The sequence below is a fragment of the Leguminivora glycinivorella genome, chromosome 3 (assembly GCF_023078275.1).
Source record: "Leguminivora glycinivorella isolate SPB_JAAS2020 chromosome 3, LegGlyc_1.1, whole genome shotgun sequence".
In the NCBI taxonomy this organism is placed as follows: Eukaryota; Metazoa; Arthropoda; class Insecta; order Lepidoptera; family Tortricidae; genus Leguminivora; species Leguminivora glycinivorella.
In genome coordinates this window covers 23593411-23619887 of record NC_062973.1, presented here as the reverse complement: position 1 = coordinate 23619887, position 26477 = coordinate 23593411, and the positions used below count along the sequence as shown (strand labels likewise).

The following is a 26477-nucleotide window of genomic DNA, read 5'->3' as shown; positions in this document are numbered from 1 at the left end:
GAAATTGGATTAAAAAATAACTTTTGTCCATTTTTTTCTTATAATTATCTGATGCTTTATTCCGTGCATGGTACAAAATATTTCATTTTAACTACAGTCAAGTTCCCTATTTGCTTATAAAAGACAGTGTAAATAAATTAAATAATATTTAACAAACACTACATATATAGGCGGTAGAAGCCGAGTGGATATCACGCCATCCGGAGGTCGCGGGTTCAAATCCTGCCTCGTATTAATAAGTTTTTCGGAACTTACTATGCATGAAATGTAATTTGTACCACTAGCTTTTCTATGAAGGAAAACATCGTGATGAAACCTGCACTAGCGGATACAGATTAATTAATATAGTACATAGGAGGTAGGGCATAGCGAATGATATTCCGCTTTGTGTGGTAGGGCACAGCACAGCGGATATCATCTCGCTCGAATCTAGAGCAGAGCCCAACTGGGGTAGTACCTCCGCCTTACAGAAGACCGCAGCCAAATAGCACTAGACCCTACTCATAGTGTTGTGTTCCTGACGGTGAGTAAGGCTGCCAGAGCTCAATGAGGGTGCGGTGTGCTGATGACGGGAGGACTTACGGAACTAACTTGTTCCGTCTATTGTCCTTTGAGTCGTCGGCAACCCGAACCCTCCTTAGAACTTGTACATTCCTTTTTGCTGTGTACTTAACACAGCAAAAGGGAGTGTACAAGTTTCTAATAGGGTGGCAACGCGCTTGTGACACTGTTTGAGTTGCAGGCGTCCATAGGTTACGGTGACCGCTTTACATCAGGCGAACCGTATGCTTGTTTGACACCGACGTAGTATAAAAAAAAAAAAATAGGCCATTTGCTTATCGCTCCTAAGCGTATCCTAGAGAACTTATAATATACAACATCAACAACAACATACAATCACGCCTGTATCCCATGAAGGGGTAGGCAGAGCACATGAAACTACTCAAGTTTCAGTGCCACTCTTGGCAAATAAGGGGTCGATAGAAAACGAAAGTGTGACATTGCAGTGACAGGTTGCCAGCCTCTCGCCTACGCCACACTTTAACCCATATCCCACAGTCGCCTTTTACGACACCCACGGGAAGAAAGGGGGTGGTGAAATATAATATGGATGACTTATAATATGGATGTATTAAAATAATTTTGAAAGGCATTTAAACTTATAATTGTTTGCGTTGTATTTCTTATAATTAAACAACTTATAATTGTTTATGTTGAAGTTTCCATTCTATATTGTAAGTTCTGATGAGCGCAGATTATATTCTAACAAATGGTACATATTTTAAAATTCATCATCAATAAATAACCTAACCACAAAATTAAAATTTAAAAAAAAACCCCCGACCGCGACATAGTGGACCGATTTTCATGAAACATGGCTAAGAACACTTCTGACTAACTCAGCTTTCAAACAAAAAAAAACTAAATCTAAATCGGTTCATCCGTTCAGGAGCTACGATGCCACAGACAGACACACACACACAGCCAGACAGACAGACAGACAAACAGACAGACTAACAAAGAGACGAACAGACAGACAGACACGTCGAACTTATAACACCCAGTTGTTTTTGCGTCGGGGGTGAAAAATAGAAACTAAACTTTTACGGAGGTAGAAATTCTTTGAAAATGTTTTTTGCATGATGCTCTACAAATCAATAAATTAATAAGTAAGAATGCACTAAGTAATGAAAGTCTGATATTCAATTTCAGAGGTACGGAGTAAAAGAGTTACACAACCAACTCGGTTGGAATTTTCCAATATTGGTACGAAAAAGCGAATTCTGTTAATAAAAGTCTGACACTGACATATGATGAGGAATTTATGCTGCACATTCGAAAAATGTGCCGAAAAAGGACTCCGTTTTTATTACCATTAAAAAGAGCCCATTAGAAGCAAGCATAAATTAATGTATTTTTTTTTTTTTTTATGAAATAGGCAGCAAACGAGCAGACGAGCCGCCTGATGGAAAGCAGTCATCGCCGCCCATGGACATAAGCAACATCAGGGGAGTCACCTATGCGTTGCCGACCTTTAAGAACCCTAAATACCTGCTTCTTGAAGAACCCCATGTCATAGCGCAAGGGGAACACCTCAGAAGGTAGCTCATTCCACAACTTGCATGTTCTGGGCAAAAATGAGCGAGAGGCCCGTTTGTTCTTTGGTTTGTATGTAAATACCTACATCGTATATTATATGATGGAAGTAAATCAGGTCTGTCCATTTTTCCGATAAATTTTGCTCTAATTTATTTATTTTGACGACCATTCTCTTAGAAAAGAGTACAGACTATTCATACCTACAATTTTACCTAATCTCAAGTCTCTTGGTAGAATTTTTAAATTACGATTCGTGAATAAAAAAATGTGTAATTACATTTTTGAATTTCATTTCGTAACACGTTTTAAATTTATTTAGTACCTATTTTCTTTGAAGTAATGTGGTAAATATTGTGTTTGTGTGTGTTGTGGTTAATCATTCAGTGGCAAAATTTGTTAAACGTGCCTTGAAATCTTCGAAAAGCCTTAGATTCCAATATTTAACATCTCGAACTTGCTAAGTTCGCGGTTCACTATTGGAATCTTTTGCTTGCTCGGATATATGTAAAGATGGATTTGGAATTAAAAAAAATACAATGGGAATCTAAAGAGTTTTTTTTATTACAGGGACGGTATTTTCTTCTTAATTAATTACATCTTAATTATCTAACAAAATGAGTGCGTATCATTATCAATTCTCGTCCGCTCATCCGCTGTGAGCGGTCGTGTTTTTTTGCGAATATTCCTTAAACAATTTATTGGTTTACTTAATTGTGATTGGTTGAGAGCTAAATTTCCGTTTTCTTGTTCTTCTTGAACTGTTTTTATGTGTTGACTCCGCCCGGTGGGCTGTCCTAGAGCGGGATAGTTGTCTTCATCTGGTTTCGCCGGTTGTGGGAGCTGAGACCAATCTGCCTTTTTGTGCGTCCCGTGAGGATCGAACCCGAGTCGGCGAGACAGCAGCCGCGGTTTGTATAACTGCGCCACGGAGGCAGGTTCTCGGCGCGGCGAAATAAGACAGGACCTTGTGCGGGTGACGTCACTGCATCTGCTACGGCGATTCCTTACGTCAGTGCTACGGGCTACGCCACTCTGCTACGCCGGGTCGCTACGTGGATCTGCTACGCCTCGCTAAGTTGTGTTGCATTGCCTACTCACAGTTACTGCATAAGTATGGATTCAACTTTAAATAATAGTATGCTCTGCGACGGCTGCCAACAGGAGCTGCTGGTAGGGGAAGAGTACCTGGAGTGCATGGTGACGTCATGCGGCAAGGTGTATCACTATTACTGTAACAATAAAATTCTCACTGAGGCTGAGAAGGCCACTTGGGTTTGTCCTGCGTGCATTTGTGCGGCCAAAGGTGTGGGCCCAACTGCGATACTCCAGTTGGTACCCCGGCGTGCATAAAAAATGTGGCGCTACGAAAGCCATCTTCAATGGCTCGAAGTCCGTCACCTACGCTATTGTCTCCAACGACTGCCTCCGCTGCCCTGATAACGGTGACGGCCTCGCCGACATTCCAGTCTACAAACACATTGCCGCCTACGCTATCGACTGCAACTTCGGTGCCGCCCCTGGTGACTACAACTACTGCGCCTATCCTGTCGTTCCCGACTACTGTTCAGTCCGTACCGACTTTGCTGACTCCTAGAAGCCGTCCGACCTGGCCGTCGCCGCCGGTTAATGTTTCTCTTGAGAAGGACGGTTCTGTTGGCTTGGAAGTCCAGTTACTGCGAGAGCAAATCACCCAATTGACGGAGCGGCTAGCTGATACACTGTCTAAATGTAAAATCTTCGCTGGTCTCAGGTCTTCGTAGTGGTGGTAGAAATAATAAGCGGACTGTAGTTTGGTGCTGGTTTTAATCCGAATTGTGGAAGACAAAGAAAGTGGTACAGTGAATGTCGTTGGAGGCGGAATAACCGTAAGTTTTTGAAAGCTCTAAAAAGCTGTCAGATTTGAATTTTGAATATTGCCATTTGTGAATAAGTAGTGATTTCGGTTATACATTCCAATGAATATTTTATTTAAAAAATATGCAAGTATTATTAATGAATTATAAAATTATCAATGAACATTAAATAAAAATTGAATAAATTAATACTGATGATTTGCAATGCGTAATGTCAACTTGGATACAATATTGAATATTTTAATGAAAGAATATACAAATTGAAATGTCAACAGTTACATGATAATGAATTAGAATTAAAATGAATTATTATTATTAAATTTATAAAATTGAAAATTGATTTTTAATTACAAAAATAATTAACTTAGTCTAACGAATACAGGATCAAAAATCAGGGTGATTTTTGAACGGTTTCGTAACATGCTCCCGCCTTGAAGTCTATGACTTCAACTGCATGCCGAGGGGGAGGGAAGATGATAACCAGTATCATACTACGCTTACTGTTTGCACCAATAAAGTAGAGGCAGTCAGTGATAGGTTGCAGGAGGTTGAGCAAATGATCCGATCTCAAAATGTGCCCGCGGGCACGGGTGCTATGCCATTGCCTGCACTATACAATACTGTCCTAAAGTCCGGTACTACGACGTGTTCGGCGGTTCAGACAAGCGCTCAAGAGGTTAGTAATAGGATAGAAAACGAGAACCATAACCATCGTGTCAGAAATAGCAGTTCTAGTGGTAATACTGATAATCCTCCTCGGGAAGCGACATTCCCCCATAACATTGTAAGTGAAACGCAGACAAAGACAGGGGTCCTCCGAGAACATCCGACCGGCGATGGGCCGGAAGTGGTTAAGGAACACAACTCCACTAACGATACTCGAACGGAGAGACGTTCAACATCCATACGTTGCATAGGAGGCCCTAATGTTACTTCCCTTAGAGCAATTGAACATCGTAGACAAATCCATTTATGGAATATGGCGTCTGGAGCAGACGATATCAGAGAGTATCTGAAGACCTTATGCCCAAATGCAAATTGTACTGTAGAAGAGCTCAAGTCTAAAGGAGACTATAAGTCCTTCAAAATAAGTGTCCCTGCCTCCTTCTACGACAAATGTCTTGCGGCTGATGCCTGGCCTGAGAATGCCAGAGTCAAGCCCTGGTTATTTCGAAGGCCAGGTTCTAAAAACCACCAAACACAAGAGAGTTAGCACCACTAAACCATCCCTAAGCTTGGTATACCAGAATGTAAGGGGACTTAATACCAAGCTAAAAAGTTTCAGAAACAACACTCTCGGGCTCGATAGCGATATTGTTGTAGTCACTGAAACATGGCTATCTAACTCTGTTGAGGACTCCGAATTGGTTGGAAATGGCTGGAGTGTGCTCAGACGAGACCGTGCTTCGGAAGGACGTGGAGGTGGAGTGCTCCTGGCGGCGCGGCCAGGTGTTGCTATGCGGCGTAGGCGAGATCTGGAAACAGCGGAGTACGAAGACTTGTGGGCTTCTTTTCAACTACACCAAAATAGTTGCCACGTGTGTGCCGTATACATTCCACCCAATGCTCCTGATGAGGTCTACATGCGCTTTTTCAATAAAGTGGAATCAGTTATTGACTCGTTAAATGGTTTAGTGTTAATTATAGGAGATTTAAATTTGAATCCGAAATATTCATCTGTTAATGTTTTAAGATATTTTTGTTACTTTGTTTCAGTGTGTAATTTGACAGAGATGAATGATGTGGTAAATGCGTTTGGAGGAATGTTAGACGTGGTGCTGGTGCGAGGTCATTCCGTCGGAGTGAAGGTCGGAGAGATAGGGGACGGAGGTTTAGTCCCTAGCAGAGACGCGTATCATCCTCCGCTCGAAATTTCTGTCCCGCTTAATGTAAGTGAGCGTGGTCCTCGGTACGTAGATCCTAGCAACGTGGACACTAGTCGTGACTGGAACTTTGCCAAGGGAGATTATGTTCTCTTGTACCAATTGTTCACAGAGATCTCTTGGAGTGAAGTTCTTGTCTCTCACGATGTAAACTCTCCCGTGGAACATTTCTATGAAATAGTTTATGAAGTCTTCGATAAGTGTATACCAAGGAAGAGTAGATCGCAGAAAACTAGCAAACGTTACCCAATTTGGTTTACGTCTGACATTATCCGAGACATTAAGAGGAAAACTAACTTGCATCGAGACTGGAAGCGTAATGGTGACACAGTCGTATATTCCGTTTTTTCCATGCTCAGAGCAGACATAAAGGCACGTATCGCGGTTGCCTATGAGAAATATACTTGCAATATCCAAGCTAAACTTAAGGTAGATCCTCGCTCTTTCTGGCAACATATCGGTAGTCTAAAAGCCAAAGGAGGTTTTGAGGCGCAAGTTACCTATGATGGAAGGGAATACCAGGGGAGGGAGGCGGCACAAGCTTTTGCAGATTTTTTCTCGTCTGTATTCTTGCCTAATGAACCTAGTTTGGACTATCGGAGTGCTATTCATGAGGATCGCAGTCACGATTCTCAATATATCCATATTGCTCGGTTTACCCCGCTAGATATAGAAATGTCAATTAAACATTTAAAGCCTCAGAGCTCTCCGGGGCCGGACAACCTCCCGGCTTATATATTAAAAGGTTGCAAGGAATGGCTCATTGCTCCTCTAGTGCACATATTTAACTTAGCCTATACTTTAGGTGAGTATCCAAGTCAATGGAAAGTTACGAGAGTGCGACCTATTCCGAAAGTGAGTAATTCAACTCGTGTCGAGGACCATCGACCTATTGCCATCCTGTCTTCGATAGCAAAGCTGTATGAGTCTACCATAAATAGACTAGTAGCTCCGAAAATTAAGCCTTTTCTCTGTGACTCTCAGCACGGCTTTAGGGCTTGCCGGTCGGTTGAAACGAATTTATTAACCCTGACTGACACCATCTCAGATCATTTGGATAAAGGCATACAGGTAGATGTGCTGTATTTTGACTTTAAAAAAGCCTTCGACCGAGTAGATAACGATGTGTTACTGAGTAAGCTGTGTAAAATTGGATGTTCCCCCCAGCTGCTCCGCTTTTTCGCTAGCTATTTGCGTGACAGGCTACAGTACGTACAGCATGGATGCTTTGTATCAAAGACCTATCAGACTCTATCTGGCGTCAGTCAGGGATCGATTCTTGGGCCATTGCTTTTTGGAATTATGGTCAACGATTTACCATCTGTTCTTAGGCCTGCGAGAAGTTTGCTTTACGCTGACGACCTCAAAATTATTTACGGCGTGCAAAACATCTCTGACTGTTTATCTCTCCAGGATGACGTAGACCGAGTTCACTTATGGAGTGTAAAAAATAGGCTGACTTTTAATTCATCAAAATGTGCAGTCCTTACATTTAGCCGAGCTCGTAATCCCCTTGTCTGTGAATATTTTCTGGATTCTGAGACTATTACTCGTGTCAATTCCATACGAGATTTAGGCGTAATCTTAGACTCCAGCCTCAACTTTCATGATCACATTACCTCATTGGTGCGCGACTGTTATAAGAGGTTGGGGTTTATTATTAGGAATTCTAGGGATTTTAATGACCCCGATACATTAAAGATCCTTTACAATTCACTAGTGAGAAGCAAAGTCGAGTCGGCCTTCGTCGTTTGGAACCCTTACGAAGCATCTTACGTCTGACTTCTAGAGAGAGTGCAAAAAGTGTTCTTACGATCCCTTTATAAAAAAATGTATGGGTACTACCCGTTTTTATATCCCACCAAATTCTTGCTGGGTGTGCTGGGTTTTCTCTCTCTGGAGGTAAGACGTAATCATGCACTTCTCACTACTGCCTGTAGCGTCCTGCGTGGGGAGTCGGACTGCCCCGAACTGGTGGAGCAAATGGTGCGTCTGTACGTCCCCTCAAACACCAGAATTGATTTCAGACCTCGGGACCGTTGCCTACTGGCAGTCCCGGCTTCACGTACTGTAGCGCGCAGGAATTCCCCTCTGGTGCGTTCCTTGGTCCTCCTGAATGCGTTCCTCGCATCAGCCCCTCAGTGCGACTTATTTGCAAGCAGACAGGTTGTTGTGCGTGATGAGTGTCTGAAGTTCTGTGAGAGGATTGATGCAAGGCCTACTACAGTTAAAATGTAGGTAAGATAAATTGTGTTTAGATATCTTTTGTTGTTATTTACTGTTGCTGTGTTGTATGTTTTATTCTATGTAGTTAGCAGTGATTTAGTTTCGACTGTTATGCTGTTAACATGTTTTGTAAATAAATAAATAAATAAATAAATCTTATATATATGAGCGTTTACATTTAATTCATTAATTAGACAGCGTTAATATTTACATTGGCAAAGATTATGAAGACTATCGCTATAAACTAATTATTAATATTAGTAAAGATATTCTTGGCAACTCCACGCATGATTATGTCACCTACGATTAGTGGAGTTAGTAATTAGTTTGAACTATAAATATTTCAAAGCAAAACTTGAATTTCTGAATAATCTTAATGACTATTTTTCTCCTGAATACATGAATTTTCATATAAACAAAATTTTATATGAAAATTCATGTAAAGCAATCCATTACAATATATCAAAGACTATACACGTATAACTCAATGTAAAATACAAAAAATCTGAGAAAAAAACTTACAGAATTAAATACAAAATTAATTTTGACAAAGAGTCCTTATAATAGGTACTCCATTATCTTTGATAAATATTAAATACGAACCAAGTTTATAGTATGAATTTTCTGAGATGAACTTTTCGGTTTTGCCCTAATCTGTTAAACAAAGGCCTTTGTTTCTATTATTCGCGGTGGTTAGCTCCCGTTTCCACAGCACGTGCTAAAGTCTCAGTGTAGTTAAAAAGCAACTATCATGATAGCAATAAGGTTCAAATTTATTAAACAGTTTGCAGTGTGCAGGTAACTTTTTTTGAAGGTGACAAAACGTGTTATCTCCGAAAGGGCTTTTTATGGATTTGAACCTTATTGCTATCATGATAGTTGCTTTTTAACTACACTGAGACTATAGCACGTGCCGTTTAAACGGGAGCTAACCGCAGCGAATAATAGAAACAAAGGCCTTTGTTTAACAGATTAGGGCAAAAGCGAAAAGTGCATCTCAGAAAATTCATACTATACTACAGTCTCCTACCTGCGGTGGCTGACAGGGTAGATGGGGCTTTCTGGCAGTACTGGAGTAGCCTACATGCTCACAATAATGTGTCAAGTTAGTTAATCGGTATAAAATATAGAATATAAAATTGTCACTAACATAGGTTAAGAATAGCAGCAAGTTACTAATACAATATGAAAATTTATTTCTGAAATAAATGATATTTAATTTAATTTATATTCCTATCCAGGTCTTATTTTTGCTACAGAACAGCAGACCTATAATTTAAAAAAACCGGTCAAGTGCGAGTCGGACTCGCTCACCGAGGGTTCCGTACAAACTTTCAATAGTTAAATCATCAAAATGTTATTCATAGAACTCTACAGATTTGACTAAATTCCTCAAGACTCAATTTCTCACATAACAAGTAATATTTTAATATACAATTTTATTGTTAGACAACGTCCAAATAAAATCAAGACTATTCGACTTCAATAGTTTACGACTTACGACATGTCGCAAGGACGCTCCTGAACCGACCTCATTATATCAGGAAAAACGCGATGTAGGAAATGAGCGTTCAACGTACAGCGACATCTATCGGCAAATTGAGTAAACTAATGCACGCGAGCTAGTATGGAAGATGATTTTTATGGAATAATTGTTTATTGCGTGAACCGATTTTAACCATTTTGCCTCTATTTGAAAGCAGGTAATTTCATTGTTATTTTGTTAAAAAATACAGGTACAATAAACACCCGCAAGGGTGTTGAAATTGAAAATGTAAATCTGAAAGGTTTTTTATAAATAAAAAAAAAGTTTTCAAGATACGTATACGATTTTATTTTTCCTTTAATATTCATTATAATAGCCATGTTTGGTGAAAATTTCATAAATTTATGTTGGTAAACTTCGGAGATAAGGGGGGGGGACGGTATTTTTTTTTACATTTTCCTTCAAAAAACATTTTTTTTTCTACAACCAAAAAATTATAAAAAATAGTTTTGATATATACAATTTGAGCTCTTTCTAACGATACCCCACTTGACCTAGTTACTTGAAATTTTCAGTTTGCCCCCCTTTCATTTTGGCCATTTTCTATTATTTATATTAATTAATTAAAAAAAAAAATACTTTCAACTTGTAGAGGTTCACAATGTTTATAACTATTCCAAATTTCATATCGATAGCATAAGTAGTTCTCGAGATATTTAACAATGTGACAGACGGACAGAGTCGCACCATAAGGCCGTTTTCACATTATCCGATCCGATATCGGGTGTCGGACCGACATCCTACACCCGATAAACGCTTCCGATAGTGTCGGATGTCGGTCCGATAAAACGCATTGTTCCAAATCAATGAAGTATGATTTTGTATCAAAAAATATTTTTAAAAAGTTTTATATTTAATAATTATAAGAACTATATTTCAAATATTTTATTGTAAAATTAAAATAACGAGCATAAAAATACTCAAGTGTGTGCAGGTAAAATAAATAATTGTACATTTAACTATATCTACTAAAACATGAAAAAATTAGTATCCGCAATTCGGACCGATGAATTACAATATTTTTTTTTTCAACAGAAATTCATCATTAACAGCTGTTTAATAGACGCCATTTTTGTCACGCACACTACTACAAACGTATACCTACATTATATACGCACACATACAAATATTATCGGCCGACAGCTGGCGGGAGGTCCGGCATGCCAAAAATGTCGGAAGCGTCCTGCCGATATCGGCACTTCGATGGTGCCTCGGACAAAAACTGTTGTAGGAAAGTGCCATCTGCATTAAATCCGCAATTTTTGCGTTTTATATTGTTTTTTAGTGATAATGATCTATCAAATACATAAATAAAAACCTGGAAGCGCATAAATCTTACATTTTACATCCTTCCTACATCCGATATCGGATCCGATATCGGATGTCGGACCGATATCCCATACATTACAGGCGCCATCTTGGATTTTTTTTCCATTGAAATCCTTCCGACATCCGATATCGGATCGGATAATGTGAAAACGGACTTAAGGGTCCCACAAGGGTTCCATACAATGAATATAAAAATACCAAGCAAATAGGCAATTGGGAATATCTTCATGGCGCTTTTGTATTTAGTGTAAATAATATAACTATCTCTTTATTCAAAATATACATACATATTTTTAACCTAACCTAACCTTCATTTCCCGTTGTTTTAATGTAGTCATGTACTCATGTAGTCACTGCAACTGAAAACTACATTTGGCCCATAGATGTTTAGAAATAAAGCTATACCTAATAGTTATTTGTTATACAAGGGGGCAAAGTATTTTAACGCCGAGTGTGGAATTGAAAAACGAGCAAGTGAAAGGATCCTATAGTTGAACCACGAGCGAAGCGAGTGGTGCGAGAATAGAATCCTGAACTTGCGAGTTTTTTAACACATGAGAAGTAAAATACATTTGCACCCGAGTGTAACACAAAACTTTTCCCCTCACTATAGCGAGGAAACTACAACGCAAAAATGCGTTTATCACTGCTTCCAGTAGTTCCACAGGTGGTAAATCATCTTTATTACTAGAAGAACCTACTTTTATCAATTTTGAAGCAGTTAATTTGACTTTATTCAAGGTCAAATTGCTTTACCCACTAGTGGATAAAATGCGTTTTTACCGGACAAAACACGTGTTTCCGAGCTAGTGAGGGGAAACACTTATTTTATACGCAAACACAAAAATACAATCCAAGACATTGATAAATTGGATACGTAACATAGCCAAATGCAAAAACGCGTACGGTAATGTCGGTAATATCGTTATCGTACAGATATAAGAGGTATACGCTCCTCCGTAGTGGCGCGACAGAACCAGACTGCTTTCCGATCGGCGTCTAGCGTCAAGGAACGTCATTTCGGCGAAGCCGGCAGAGACGAACAGTTCTACGAGATTCTTCTTGACTTAGTACGTCCATGTCTTATGCTGCCCTTAACACGATTTATTAAGTTTTCGTGACTCGTTTACAAAAGAGGACACTAAAACAAGTGCGGCCGTTACACTAAAGTTATTGCCGGTCAAACAACTTTGTTACTAGAAGAAGGAGCAAAATCCGTACTAATATTATAAATGGGAAAGTGTGTGTGTCTGTTTGTTTGTCCGTCTTTCACGGCAAAACGGAGCGACGAATTGACGTGATTTTTTAGGTGGAGATAGTTGAAGGGATGGAGAGTGACATAGGCTACTTTTTGTCTTTTTCTAACGCGAGCGAAGCTGCGGGCAAAATATAAAAATTGTAAAGAAGGAGGTCCAAGTAAGTAAGCCCTTCTTGTGGTGTACGGAACCCTTGCAACGCGAGTACAACTCGCACTTGGCCGGCTTTTTAGGGTTCCGTAGTCAACTAGGAACCCTTATAGTTTCGCCATGTCTGTCTGTCTGTCCGTCCGTCCGTCCGTCCGTCCGCGGATAATCTCAGTAACCGTAAGCACTAGAAAGCTGAAATTTGGTACCAATATGTATATCAATCACGCCAACAAAGTGCAAAAATAAAAAATGGAAAAAGATGTTTTATTAGGGTACCCCCCCTACATGTAAAGTGGGGGCTGATATTTTTTTTCATTTCAACCCCAACGTGTGATATATTGTTGGATAGGTATTTAAAAATGAATAAGGGTTTACTAAGATCGTTTTTTGATAATATTAATATTTTCGGAAATAATCGTTCCTAAAGGAAAAAAAGTGCGTCCCCCCCCCTCTAACTTTTGAACCATATGTTTAAAAAATATGAAAAAAATCGTAAAAGTAGAACTTTATAAAGACTTTCTAGGAAAATTGCTTTGAACTTGATAGGTTCAGTAGTTTTTGAGAAAAATACGGAAAACTACGGAACCCTACACTGAGCGTGGCCCGACACGCTCTTGGCCGGTTTTTTCTACTGCCGGACGTGGCTTGACAGGTAATGGCTATTGGAAATTAAAACAAAAGCTGTCTAGTGCACTTCAATTAATTGAATGTAACTTTTATTGAAAGCTTTTCTTTTCACATCCGAATGAGATGAACTAAGCTGGAAATCGTGTACAACTTAGAAATATAATTCGTCTATTTGGTATAATATTGAAACACAGAATATAATACTACACAATCAATATTGAATCATAGACTAATATACTAGTTTTGAACTTGCATCAAGATGGATACCGCTAAGCATAATATGCCAATGACCTAGATAGTAATGTCAGTTGCAAAATATGAGACCCGCAATTTGAGATATGAGACACAAATAGTTACATGCATAAATATATTCATACTCATAAGTAGCCTATGTCTTCCTCCACTTAAAAAATCACGTCCATTCGTCGCTCCGCTTTGCAGTGAAAGACGGACAAACAAACAGACACACACTTTCCCATTTATAATATAGTATGGATATATGGCAAGTAGTTAAATAAAAACCTTGTACCCCCGTTTGTAATAAACGAATACTCTTAAATGGCGTACGAAGGGATATGCAAATCTAACCAAAAGCTTTTCTGTGAACAAAAGTTAACAACTTTCATTTAAATGGGGAAAGATTTTATCAGCGCTGATAATACGCACAAAAGAGCACCCCTTTATGCGGGTCAGGATTTAATACAAACAGAAAATTAGCTTTGATACCGCTTTATCTTTGGGTATTTCCGCAGAGACGTTAAATTTATTGCTTTTCCCCTCACTAGCTCGGAAACACGTGTTTTGTCCTTTAATACCAGCGGGTAAAAATGCATTTTATCCACTAGTGGGTAAAGTAATTTGACCTTGAATAAAGTCAAATTAACTGCTTTAAAATTGATAAAAGTAGGTGAATCTAGTAATAAAGATGATTTCCCACCTGTGGAACTACTGAAAGCAGTGATAAACGCATTTTTTGCGTTCTAGTTTCCTCGCTATAGTGAGGGGAAAAGTTTTGTGTTACACTCGGGTGCAAATGTATTTTACTTCTCGTGTGTTAAAAAACTCGCAAGTTCAGGATTCTATTCTCGAACCACTCGCTTCGCTCGTGGTTCAACTATAGAATCCTTTCACTTGATCGTTTTTCAATTCCACACTCGGCGTTAAAATACAACTTTGCCCCCTTGTATAACAAATAACTATTAGAGCCTCTAACACACAGAACTAGATTTACATAGAAGAAACAAGTTAATTTATTTGTTGTATAGGGGCCGAGCGTGTCAGATTTTGTACTGAAGTTGTTACTTGCCTGTGATTTTAAATATGTCTGCCCTTGAGTGTTCATAATTTTTGTGTTGTTGCAATTTAATATCACGCAGGCACTTTTTATGTTTTTGTATGTTATGTTGTTGTAAAACAAATCTAAACGTAAGTACCTAGTCATGTCCGCGGCCGCAGAAATATCCGACACGGGCCTATTCCCAGGCTAGGCCTGAATCTTTAAGCATAATCTTTTACGGTAGGAAAAATACTAACACCGTATTGAACAATATTAGGTAAACAAAGCTTAAATATAACTTATTATAATGTTTTATTTTGACATGTCACTTACGTTTTCTTTTCACCGTAGCTATCCATTTAGTTCTTTGATCCAATTTCCAGTGTGCTCTATGAAACGCATAGAACGTGCAACGACTATTTATGCCATTATTTTTACAATTAACAACGAAACAACATTGATGCCCCATATCAAACATTACACATTGTATATTTAAAAAATTTTAAGCGGGTTACTCACGTATTAAGTCGATATAGCGTTCGACATGTTTCGGTCCAATTTCTATATGCGTCGCGCTCTCGACATGTAAAGGCGGGGTCGCTACTCTTGATAAAGGTTCTCGAAATTGGACCGAAACATGTCGAACGCTATATCGACTTAATACGTGAGTAACCCGCTTAAAATATTTTTTAAATATGTATGAGTCTCACGGGAGTTTTATAGTTAAAATTACACATTGTATTATATTTTATGAGTTTTGATAGATGACAACCACAATCAGTGTCGATTTTGACCACCGCAAGCACTGCGATCGCTTTGCTTACCCCCTCCATGCACTTCGCACGAAGCCAATAATGGGCCTAACTATATGCCGAAGTTAACGGAATTCAATAAAAACACGGCGTATAATGCGATATACAGGTTGGCCCATTCAAATCGGTCAGTATGGGAAAGTCTGAAACTGTAAGACATACGAAGATTTGTTCTTAGGAACCATGTCACCGATTTTGATAAAAAGAAAAACTGCATTCATACAATTAAAAAAAAAAGTGTACCCAGCTGGGGAATCGAACCCGGTTGTTTTGAAAAAATAAACTTACACTATTTCTATTCAGATATCGTTTGTGTAGGTCTTAAGCAGTAAATATCTCTAAGAAACATAATGTCTAAAATGAATAAAATGCATTTTTTTCACATACTTTAATTTATCATAGTAGGTGTTAAAAGTGACAGCTTTGACAACTAATCCCAATATTTGGCGTAGGCACTAGTTTTTCGAAAGCGACTGCCATCTGACCTTCCAACCCGGAGCCTGGGGTCCGCTTTGACAACTAATCCCAATATTTGGCGTAGGCACTAGTTTTTATGAAAGCGACTGCCATCTGACCTTCCAACCCCAAGGGTATTTACTAGACCTTATTGGAATTAGTCCGGTTTCCTCACGATGTTTTCCTTCACCGAAAAGCGACTGGCAAATATAAAACGACATTTCGCACATAAATTCCGAAAAACTCATTGGTGCGAGGCGGGGTTTCGAACCCGCGACCTCCAGAACGAAAGTCGCACGTACTTACCGCTAAGCTACCAGCGCACAGCGCAGCGTTGGAAATAACACCTACAAAGGTAAAACACATTAATCTTTATTTCTACACCAATCACATAACTTTTGTGACATACAACATTTTCACGTCCAAGTTCACTTCAGCGTTATATTATTTGGATGGTGATAAGCAATAATGTGTCAACCCACAAAAACTAAAAAAATGAGATTTTAATGCCATGTTATAGCTGGATTTTTAAACTTCTATTTGAAAAAATGACCTTTTCATTTTGAAAATTTTTACTATCCCAAAAGTAAAAAAATAGGTTAACACAAATCCTATATCGTGTGTTGCCTGTTTTGCATTAATATGTCAAGAACCTTAACTTATTATAGTAATTGGCAGAAGACATATTTAAATTACAATAATGTGTTATGAGGGTTGACTCAACGATTTTTTTACACTTGACTCATTCTTGCAAAACGCAAAAAATGACATAGTTACCCACTATGAGACTTGAATGATTATTGCAAAATGATATTTTATTCGTTGTTTTATGCTACGACCCGTGTTATAAAACATAAGTCATTATTGTTAAATTATATTCGGGTCATAAATTGTTCGTTTTTGGTGTAAGTACCATGACACTATATTGTAAAATATAACTGTTCATATTAATTTATGTTTAAATAAGTTATGACTTAGTCCATTAGTATATTTTTGCACATGAATGGTTAATTCAGTACGAAATTGAACATTTTAAGTCATGAATATACATATTCGTTATTATAATTTGCAAACATTTTTTACAAGTACGTGTTTATATAAAAATCTAATATAAGCTACTATTTTTTTATAATTACTAATTACATTAAGACGTGTTAATGTATGCATAAAAATATTGTTTGATTTTTGAATACTTACTGAATGGTAGTTTATTATTTTGTTAAAGATATTTTATGTTTTGTTCTTGTACAAGTCATGAGTTATTCATAATTTAAATGACTTAGTCTATTTCTTAGCGTAAAAAAATATTTTGTTGTATATTTTAGATAAGTAGTTTGTTTTTTAAAGATGATTATTTGGTTTTTGTAACGATTTTTTGTTGAAAAAGCACAGATAATTTAAATATGTGTCTAGAAATGATCATTACTCTAATAGTTAATTTATAGTATTTTATTCAACAGGCGTTTAAAGGAGGTCAAGAAATATGAGGGGCGTACTTTCCACGAGTATTTTGGAGTCAGTTAAACACCATTGCATACAATACTTTTACAACGACCATGCACTTAGTTTTTAATAGTTTTTTTAAATAATTCTCGCGAAATTCACACTGTTTCCTGTATTGCAAAGGTTTGCACTGTCAGCTCAGCTGCCCAAAGCCTTCCCGCGCACGCACGCAGTATCGTTAATGCAATGCGTTGCCATGATTACAGAACCAAACAATGCGTTTTCAGTTTTTTCGATACGCACAATCCTGTAAATGACGAATAACAGTTCGGGAGTAGAAAAATCATTAAAAGGTTTGATTAATAAATAATGTATTGATTCCTACATGACGACCGGTCTGGCGCAGTCGGTAGTGACCCTGCCTGCTACGCCGCGGTCCCGGGTTCGAATCCCGGTAAGGGCATTTATTTGTGTGATGAGCACAGATATTTGTTCCTGAGTCATGGATGTTTTCTATGTATATAAGTATTTATATATTATATATATCGTTGCCTAAGTACCCACAACACAAGCCTTCTTGAGCTTACCGTGGGTCTCAGTCAATCTGTGTAAGAATGTCCTATAATATTTATTATTATTTTATTATTTATACCTAATAACATAAGTGACCATGACTGATATGTTACTTAACACTTATAAAGTTAAAAATATGCATAGGTAGAGTATTTTACAATAACAATTTATGTGCTTTAACATGTTTATTTAAGACTCATAGATATTTTTAAACAATTAGCAAAAGTGGGTTAAGTATCATAACACAGTCTTGAAAAAGTTTGACGTCGTCGAACAATTCGCAATAAAAGAAAAGGGCATTATTTCGTCAAATTGAAGTTTGTTTTGAAATTAAGCTACAATAATCACTACTACTGAACGTATTATAGCTGAAAAACACAACAATCTATATAAAAAGCAATGTTTTTTAAGAGAAACACAAAAAAATGAGAAAAAATCTTTAGACGCCATTTTCTCAAAATGGTTGGCGTGTGGGTTGACACATTATTGCTTATCACCATCCATTTCTAAAAGGAAAGTTTTGCAGTGTGTCACATTGCCGGAAACTCTTCGATAAAAAACCCCCGATCGCGACATAGTGGTCCGATTTTCATGAAACATGGCTAAGAACTATCCCGACTAACTCAGCTTTCAAACAAAAAAAAAACTAAATATAAATCGGTTTTCCTGTTCGGGAGCTACGATGCCACAGACACGTGTTACGGTTTTAAAATTTTATATATATATGAATGTCTTGTATAGTCATATAAATTTATTAACATCTTAAGTCATAGCATAAGTTAGATATAAGTTAAAATTGCAGTGCCCTACAGGGTTTCGTAGCAGACCAAATATAATGTACCACCTGTATAACCTACGAAAGCAATAAACATACTGATTACTGATTACTGATTACTGACAGACACACACACAGACAGACAAACAGACAGACAGACAGATAGACAGACGGACAGACTGACAGACACGTCAAACTTATAATACCCCGTCGTTTTTGCGTCGGGGGAAAAAGGATTTCACTCAGACAAACAATTTGGCTCAAGTATTTTCGCAGGAAAAGCAGGCAGGTACTTCGGAACTTCTACCACGAGTTGGCCTTTTTGAATACGTTACTCGATATCGTAATAATAATATTAGGCCTTTACATCTTTGACGGATGATTTAAGACGCTACGGGAGCGAAAATGCTAAAATGGAAAGGAGTCCCCCTTTCAATTTGGGAATTTCAGTTAAATATACTAGTGTTATTAACTAGATTTATCAAAAAAAATGTCCTTTAAGAACAACTCAGTTAAAAGATACCCATCAAAAACATAAATGTGAAATGAGACCCAAGTTCAATAATCTGATATATGCCTTGGTTGTTTACTTCAACGAAAAAAGGAGTGATATCTAAATGGGTGCCAAGTTCAGTGGTCCGTCCTGAAATTTATTTACAACAACATAAAATATCATTTCTTCTTATTATTTAGAATAATATATTGTAGCCTGAGGTCTGACTTGGCGAGTTCTCATATACGAATTATTGTGTTCGATGGCTAGTTTCTACCAGCAAGTCAACAAGTTTAGAACTTGCGAGAGCCATAATATAATTTGTATATGAAAACTAGGCAAGTCAGACCTCAGGCTACAATATATTATTCTAAGTAATAAGAAGAAATGATATTTTATGTTGTTGTAAATACATTTCAGGACGGACAACTGAACTTGGCACCCATTTAGATTTCACTTCTTTTTTCGTTGAAGTAAACAACCAAGGCATGTAGGTATTATATTATTGAACTTGTCTCTCATTTAACATTTATGTTTTTGATGGGATATCATTACTTTTTGTAGATAAATTATATGCGCTAAATATTGAAACAATAATTAATTCTAAATCCCAGTTAATAACGTAATAAATACGAAAGTCGACTATACTCTTAGTTGTAGTTAGTTGTACAAACTAAAAAAAAATTTCAAAATTTACCATTTTTTAATTTTTTCCGTGTTTTTTTTACTTAATTTCCTATCTGAATGCCAAATTTGAACTTTCTAGGTCATCTGGAACTGGGTTAGAATGTATGTAGTAAATACGACTGATACGACCTTCAAATCTTCAAGAAAAGAGCGTTCACCCATCTTAAAGGCCGGCAACGTACCTCCAACACCTCTGGTGTTTCGGGTGTCCATGGGCGGCGGTAATCGCTTACCATCAGGCGACCTGTCTGCTCGTCTATGCGCAAGTAGGGTATCGTTTGCCTCCTATCCCATAAAAAAAATATACCGCATCCCTTTGTTTGACATAATGATTGAAGGTCAAAATGTAATGATTTCCAGTTTTTCATTAATTAGTCATAATTCTGAAACATTTAACCTTTTGTTATAAGGTTTTCATTAAGATCGTCTATAGATACCTAAGTACATAGGTTAGGTTTGTTTTATGGCAATCCTGAAAAGTCACGCTATTCTGAGAAAAATCAAATTATGAGTAGCAATAATGTGGATAAACGATACATTATGAATTATGAGTTACGTCTTTATGGGAACCAATAGTGACCCAATACATACGATATCTACGGTATATGCCATCTGAGTCATCTCAATGTTTATTCCGTATTGACAAGACAAGCTAGCAAGAAAAGCGCGGGTGATCTAGCGGTAAGAGCGTGCGACTTTCCACATTCGGTTTGCGGGTTCGAACCCCGGCTCGTACCTATGAGTTTTTTAGAACTTATGTGCGAAATGTCATTTGATATTTGCCAGTCGCTTTTCGGTGAAGGAAAACATAGTGAGGAAACCGGACTAATACCAATACGGCCTAGTTACCCTTCGGGTTGGAAGGTCAGAGGGCAGTCGTTTTCGTAAAACTAGTGCCTACGCCAAATATTGGGATTAGTTGTCAAAGCGGACCCCAGGCTCCCATGAGCCGTAAAAAATGCCGGGATAACGCAAGGAGGATGATGATGAGAGACCCAATACATACATATCTACGGTATATGCCATCTGAGTCATCTCAATGTTTATCCCGTATTGACAAGACAAGCTGGCGAACATCATTTTACCTTCGATATGTCGCTATCTTTATGATTATAGTTGTCTGCTTGTATAGTTACGAATATGTGTGGGTTTAAAGTTAATAGGAACATGATTTTACGAGATAGTTGGTGACAATTTAATATGCGAATCTAGGCAAATGCATAGACAGGAATCATATTTAGGAAGGTTAATGATAGCCGAGTGTTTGCAACAAGTTTTACTAGTTGCATTAGTAATAACTCGTCACATTAATGAGAGTTGCCAAAACAGTGACTAAGCACAGACAGTTATAAATAGGCACTTCAAAATTGAGTGTTAATATTGGATCCGAGGAACGTGAAGCCAGGGCTTATTGGATAGGTTATCCTTGGAATAAAAAAAACTTTTTACAAAAAAATACAACTGACTTCAAAAAGAACAATCATCATCATGAGGTTAACTTTATGAAAGTGCTATATATAGTTTTCGAGAGAAACTACTCGAGTTACTTAAGAAAACACCGAAATCACCCTACGTGTGCCTTTAAAAATTGAGGAGTTCCCTCAACTCTTCATGGATCCCATAATCAGAACAGCTCCAGATTAATATGGGACCACCTTGGAGGTAGCTCCTTTCAAACAAAAAAAATATTATTGAAATAGGACCACGAGACCCGTGGTTCGATTTCAATAATTAGGAGTAATCAGGTAACATACATAAAATGAACCCGAATATAAAACCTTCTTCTTCTTCTTTATTTCCAGTAAAGAAGTCGGTTAAAAAAAAGAACATCGACACGAAGAGAAAAATAACACTAACCTGAAATACATGAGGAGCACTAGAGCGTTCCCAGTAGTCCCCACCAGCATCATGACAATATAAATTGTGCCAAGGATATAGTTGGACGATGGATCCGGCGGCGCGAAGCGCAACCAGTGGCTGTTGATGAGCAGCAAGTAATCATCCGTGAACAAATAGTTCCTCCACACCTCCACGGGCCATTGCCCTTTAAAATCCTCTATCAGGGTATCACCAATTTCATCTCTAACCGAAGACTCCGGCAGTCGCCTGACCGGACTCCTAGGTTCCGAACTTCTTTTACTCCGCACAAACGAATATTTACTCAACTTAGACAAATAACACCATCTTCTACGCTTTTTCCACTGTTTCAAATGGTCTAAAGAACATAAGAAAAAATCACCATAATAATTGCACTGTTTGTTATCGAGTTCGATAACTACACTCGAATTTTCACTATGTTCACATATTAGTTTTTTCTCTTTGGTATCGGGAAGGGTGTTTAGATTGACGCACTGTGTGGTAATTAGGATTATGATGAATTCTATGTTTATTGCTTTTGACATTGTTTGAAGAGTTTGCATCCCATAGTATCGCGGGTGCGCGAGTTTTCCGTAGAAAGTGTTCCCTTAAGCGGGAGATGCGTCGATGCCGACGGCGGCGTCCCGACTGAGGTCGGAGGCGCGACGGACTCTCTCTCATTAGTGTTCCTCGTAATGCCACCCACATCATTTCTATAACATAATTAATACGCTTTAAGTCCAATATGCAGCCAACAATGTCATTATCATAAATTTTGAACTTGGAGTAAATATTTAAACAAGTATATATTTCAGTCACGTGTCTGTAATGGGTTTTAAATCTGTTTTGCATTTAATTCATTATCACGCTTTTCTGGTTCATTTGAAAGTCAATCTCGTTCACTTCTTCCTTGCTTAGGCGAATATATTTCAGTAATGATGTTGATATACTAGAAGATTAATCAAGCTGCTGCCATGTTTCCCACAATATTTAAATGTACCTTCGGAAGGTTTTGGTGTGATAAAAAATATCCATACGTAAATTGTAATAGGCATTTCTTGACATGAACATGGATATTTTATATGACAGTTAATATTATAAATATTATAATGTTAAAGAAAAATATACTAAGCCGACTATTTGGTTAAGGGTAGGCTGAAAAAAAAAATACAAAACCAAAATATTGTATTTGGTCAAAAACTTAGGTTCTCAAAATTATGAATAGGTAGATATTTGATTGTCATACAGTTTGAAAAATGTGGAACATATAACTAACTACACTAACTATATACCATTAGGTACCTACATTAAGTTTATGTTGGCACGTTGGCAGGTAAGTTAATATAATTAAATTTTATTAAATGACGGATTTGTATTTCACTCCCTACCCTTACAAAATTTGTATCAAAAGCACACAAACTATGGCAACCTATCCTTTGAAATAAATATAACTACAAGTAGGAAAGTCACGATGAAAATAACCCGAACACTTCGAAGGGTGCGGAATAATATAAAATTCATAGGATTCTGCAAATGTCAGAGTAATAAGATTCAATGTATGACTTCATATTGACCATGTCGAAGGCTAACGTATGACTTGCTTCGAATTTCCACATTAGGTTTAGAAACGGTAGTTATTATAGATCACAGGAGACAAGAAGGCCGGCACTTACCTAGCGCAAGGGATTGCCATCCAACGTGGCAATGCCGCCAGCCTTCTTGGCGCCTTGCCACAAGGTGCGGATTTAGAGCCTATTTTTTACTTATAGTTATTATTATTATTATTAGTTTATTATAGTTTTTAAGTTAGTTTTATTATAACATGGTATTTTTTAGCATACTTATATTGAAATTGTTAATTTATATTGTAGTAGATATTAATTTTGTATGAAAAATTGTGACAATAATTGTGTCGCTTAACTTCAAAACTGGGTAAATCCATTCTGCTATAAGGTTGATTATCCTTCAGATCATATTATATTTTTTATATATTCAACCTTAAAGCAGAATGGATTTACCCAGGTTTGAAGTTAAGCGACACAATTATAAACTACTCCACACGAGATGGCGCGCATTTCGCCACAAAAACTCAAATAGTGTATTTTCTATTCGTTTTAGCCTTGACCTGTGTCGCCATCTAGTGTTTGCAATAAATAGTACTTACATCGACCGAAAGAATTCTGTCTTAACAGTACAACTACTGCACACGAGATGGCGCGCGAAGAAAAACGCATGAAAACTCGAAAATTCGCGTTTTCCGGGACCTAAGGATAAGTTAGACCGACTTTTCACCCCCAAAAACCCCCACATAACAAATTTCTGCGAAATCGTTAGAGCGGTTTCCGAGATCGTCAGTGTATATATATATATATATATATATAAATAAATAAATAAATATACAAGAATTGCTCGTTTAAAAGTATTCTTATATCGGTGGAGGCACAGAACGTAACATCGTGGGAAACCGAAGTAATCCAAAGGCAAGGCGTAATAGCCTGCAGTAAAAAGGCCACGCCAAATCCTAGGGCATGTTACCAATGCAAATCTTAAACGAAAATCTTTTACACTAGCCAAAGTCTATGCCACAATTACAATTTAACCCATATTCCATATCGTCACTACTTTGAAAAAAATCCCGTATCTCACGCTGCTCCTCAAAGTTAAAACGCAGTAAGTCTATATGCATTCCATACATACTTACTATAATTTTCTTTTCATGGACAGACGAAGATACAAGTTTTTTTAAAGGTACTGACGATATTTAAAAATATTTTAAGCGGGTTACTCACGTATTAAGTCGATATAGCGTTCGACATGTTTCGGTTCAATTTCGAGAACCTTTCTCAAGAGTAGCGACACCCCGCCTTTACATGTCGAGAGCGCGACGCATACTACGGGCGCTTGCTCGGTGCGCGCGGCTGCTGAGGACGGGCGCAGGGGGGGTCGGCGGCGCGGGGATTTACCTACTGTGTACTTGAACGCTATTGAGTTGTGTCTGAAATCTGGATATCTGATGTGGCATGGTGACTATTATCTTCAGGTTGATGGAGTGGCCATGGGTTCGCCGATAGCTCCCGTTGCTGCCAACATTTTTATGGAATGGCTAGAGGAAAAGTTATTAAATAGCTCGCCAATAGCACCAAAATGTTGGTGGCGGTATGTACACCGTGTCCAATAAGTTTGAATACAGCACAAATAGCCAATAAAACAAAATGAACAAATAGTTACTACATTATTATTATATTTTATGAAAGGCACTCTTATTTACTACATTCACAACAAATGTTTTGGAATAACTCCAGCATTAACTTGTTTACCAGCCTCAAACGCTTCTCAAACGGATCACACGCGGCACGCACCGTTTTCTTCACATTTCATCCCAAATACTCTCGATAACCTTTTTGAAATGATCTAGGTTTATGATTTTATAAAAATTTAGTCTTCAAAGCATGTATGACCATACAAAATAGTCTAATACGCCTAAACCTGGAGGCCTGGGTGGCCACTCATGTTTCGGATAAAAAACTGCCAAATTAGTCTGAAACTACGCTAGAATACCATTTGCCGAATGTGCTGGAGGTGCGTCTTGTTGGGACACATGATACTCATTCCCAAGCATCCTTTTTATCTTTAAGGAATTTTTTTTCCAAAACCTTGGTTTTAAAGAAAAAAAACGTTGATTTTAACGCTTTTATCTGTAAGTACTGAAGGTAGTTTACCTCGCTTACATACTGCATCCCACACCTGGGCCGATGGTGAGCTCTGGAACCTAGGCACATTTTTCTAGTTGCCCGGAACGTTATCTATCCTCGGTACCCATAATAGTTTATTTTGGATACGTGGCGTCTGTTTTATCACATACAGATTCTCCTTATAAAAAATAACTCGTCACCTGCGTGCCGAGCAAGTATTTTGTTGGCACTTTACCTCTTTGTTTTTCTTAGACACTTCGGAAATTTCATGTACTTTGTGCTTGTATTTTATTAAGAGGAATATACTCTTTAGTTTAAATAAGAATTTGATGGCCTGTGATCCCTATATCTTTAGAACTGAGGTAAAATGTGAGTATTCGGACTTATTGGACACGGTGTAGATGACGTGTTTGCGATTGTCTCAAGGGATTGCCTACATGAGTTCACAGCATACATCAACACCCTGCACGCTAAAGTCGAGTTCACGGTGGAGGGGGAGTTAGATGGGAAGTTGCCCTTTCTGGATGTATTGGTCATGCGAGATCCCAGAGGACGGTTACATACTACAGTGTATCGAAAACCAACTGACACTGACAGATACCTAAGGGCAGATTCACACCACCACCCGTCTCACTTGTCGTCTGTACCGAGAACATTGATCAACCGCGCCTTGAGTTTGTGTGATCCTCAGCACGTAAACCGGGAATTGAGTCATGTTAGGGGTGTTTTGGAAAGTAACGGTTACAACTGGAGGCATAGTAATCGAATTGCGAATGCATCCGCGCGACCACGACCACCGGCGGTGGAAAGGCTGCCCTTATACTTGCCGTACATCAAGGGAGTGACGGATAAGATCGGACACTTGTTACGCCGAAGATATAGCATCAAGACGATTTTCCGTCCTCACACGCAGCTCAGGAAATGGATGCGTTCGCCAAAAGACAAGGAGCCCTTAAATGTTCCCGGGGTGTACAGGATCCCGTGTTCCTGTGGGAAGTCATACATTGGAGAGACCGGCCGGAACATCTCGACAAGGCTTTCTGAACACATACGTAGTATGAAGGGCCGGGACACCCACAGCTCTGCGGTGACAGAACACGTATTGGATTCGGACACGACGCACTATGTAAGATTTGATAGGGTAACCGTACTGGCGCGAGAAAAGTTCTTCGTTCAGCGGAAAATACGGGAAGCTATAGAAATTAGTCGTCATCCTAATTTCAATCGTGACAGCGGTTGGTCGGTGCCACCTAGTTGGAAAACAGTTCTAGGCACTACGTCGGTCCCCAGTGTAAACGCACCCTTAACAAGTGACGTAATAAGTGTTGTGTGCAATCCTGCTTTTGACAAAAGTAACATAGTGGGTAGCTCCGATCTCGCCACGGTGACGTCGCCCGCGCCGCCGACCCCCCCTGCGCCCGTCCTCAGCAGCCGCGCGAACCG

The 26477-nt window shown here is 38.3% G+C and overlaps 1 protein-coding gene across 1 annotated transcript in view; it reads right to left on the bottom strand.

Moving 5' to 3' along the window:
• LOC125224752 (opsin, ultraviolet-sensitive-like) overlaps window positions 1–21928 on the bottom strand; it is a 53611-nt gene extending 31683 nt beyond the window's left edge. The window contains exon 1 of the mRNA XM_048128203.1: window positions 21343–21928. Coding sequence (XP_047984160.1) covers window positions 21343–21905 — 563 coding nt within the window. The 5' untranslated portion in view covers window positions 21906–21928. The remainder of the gene's footprint in view (window positions 1–21342) is intronic.
• Window positions 21929–26477: the final 4549 nt, after the last annotated feature.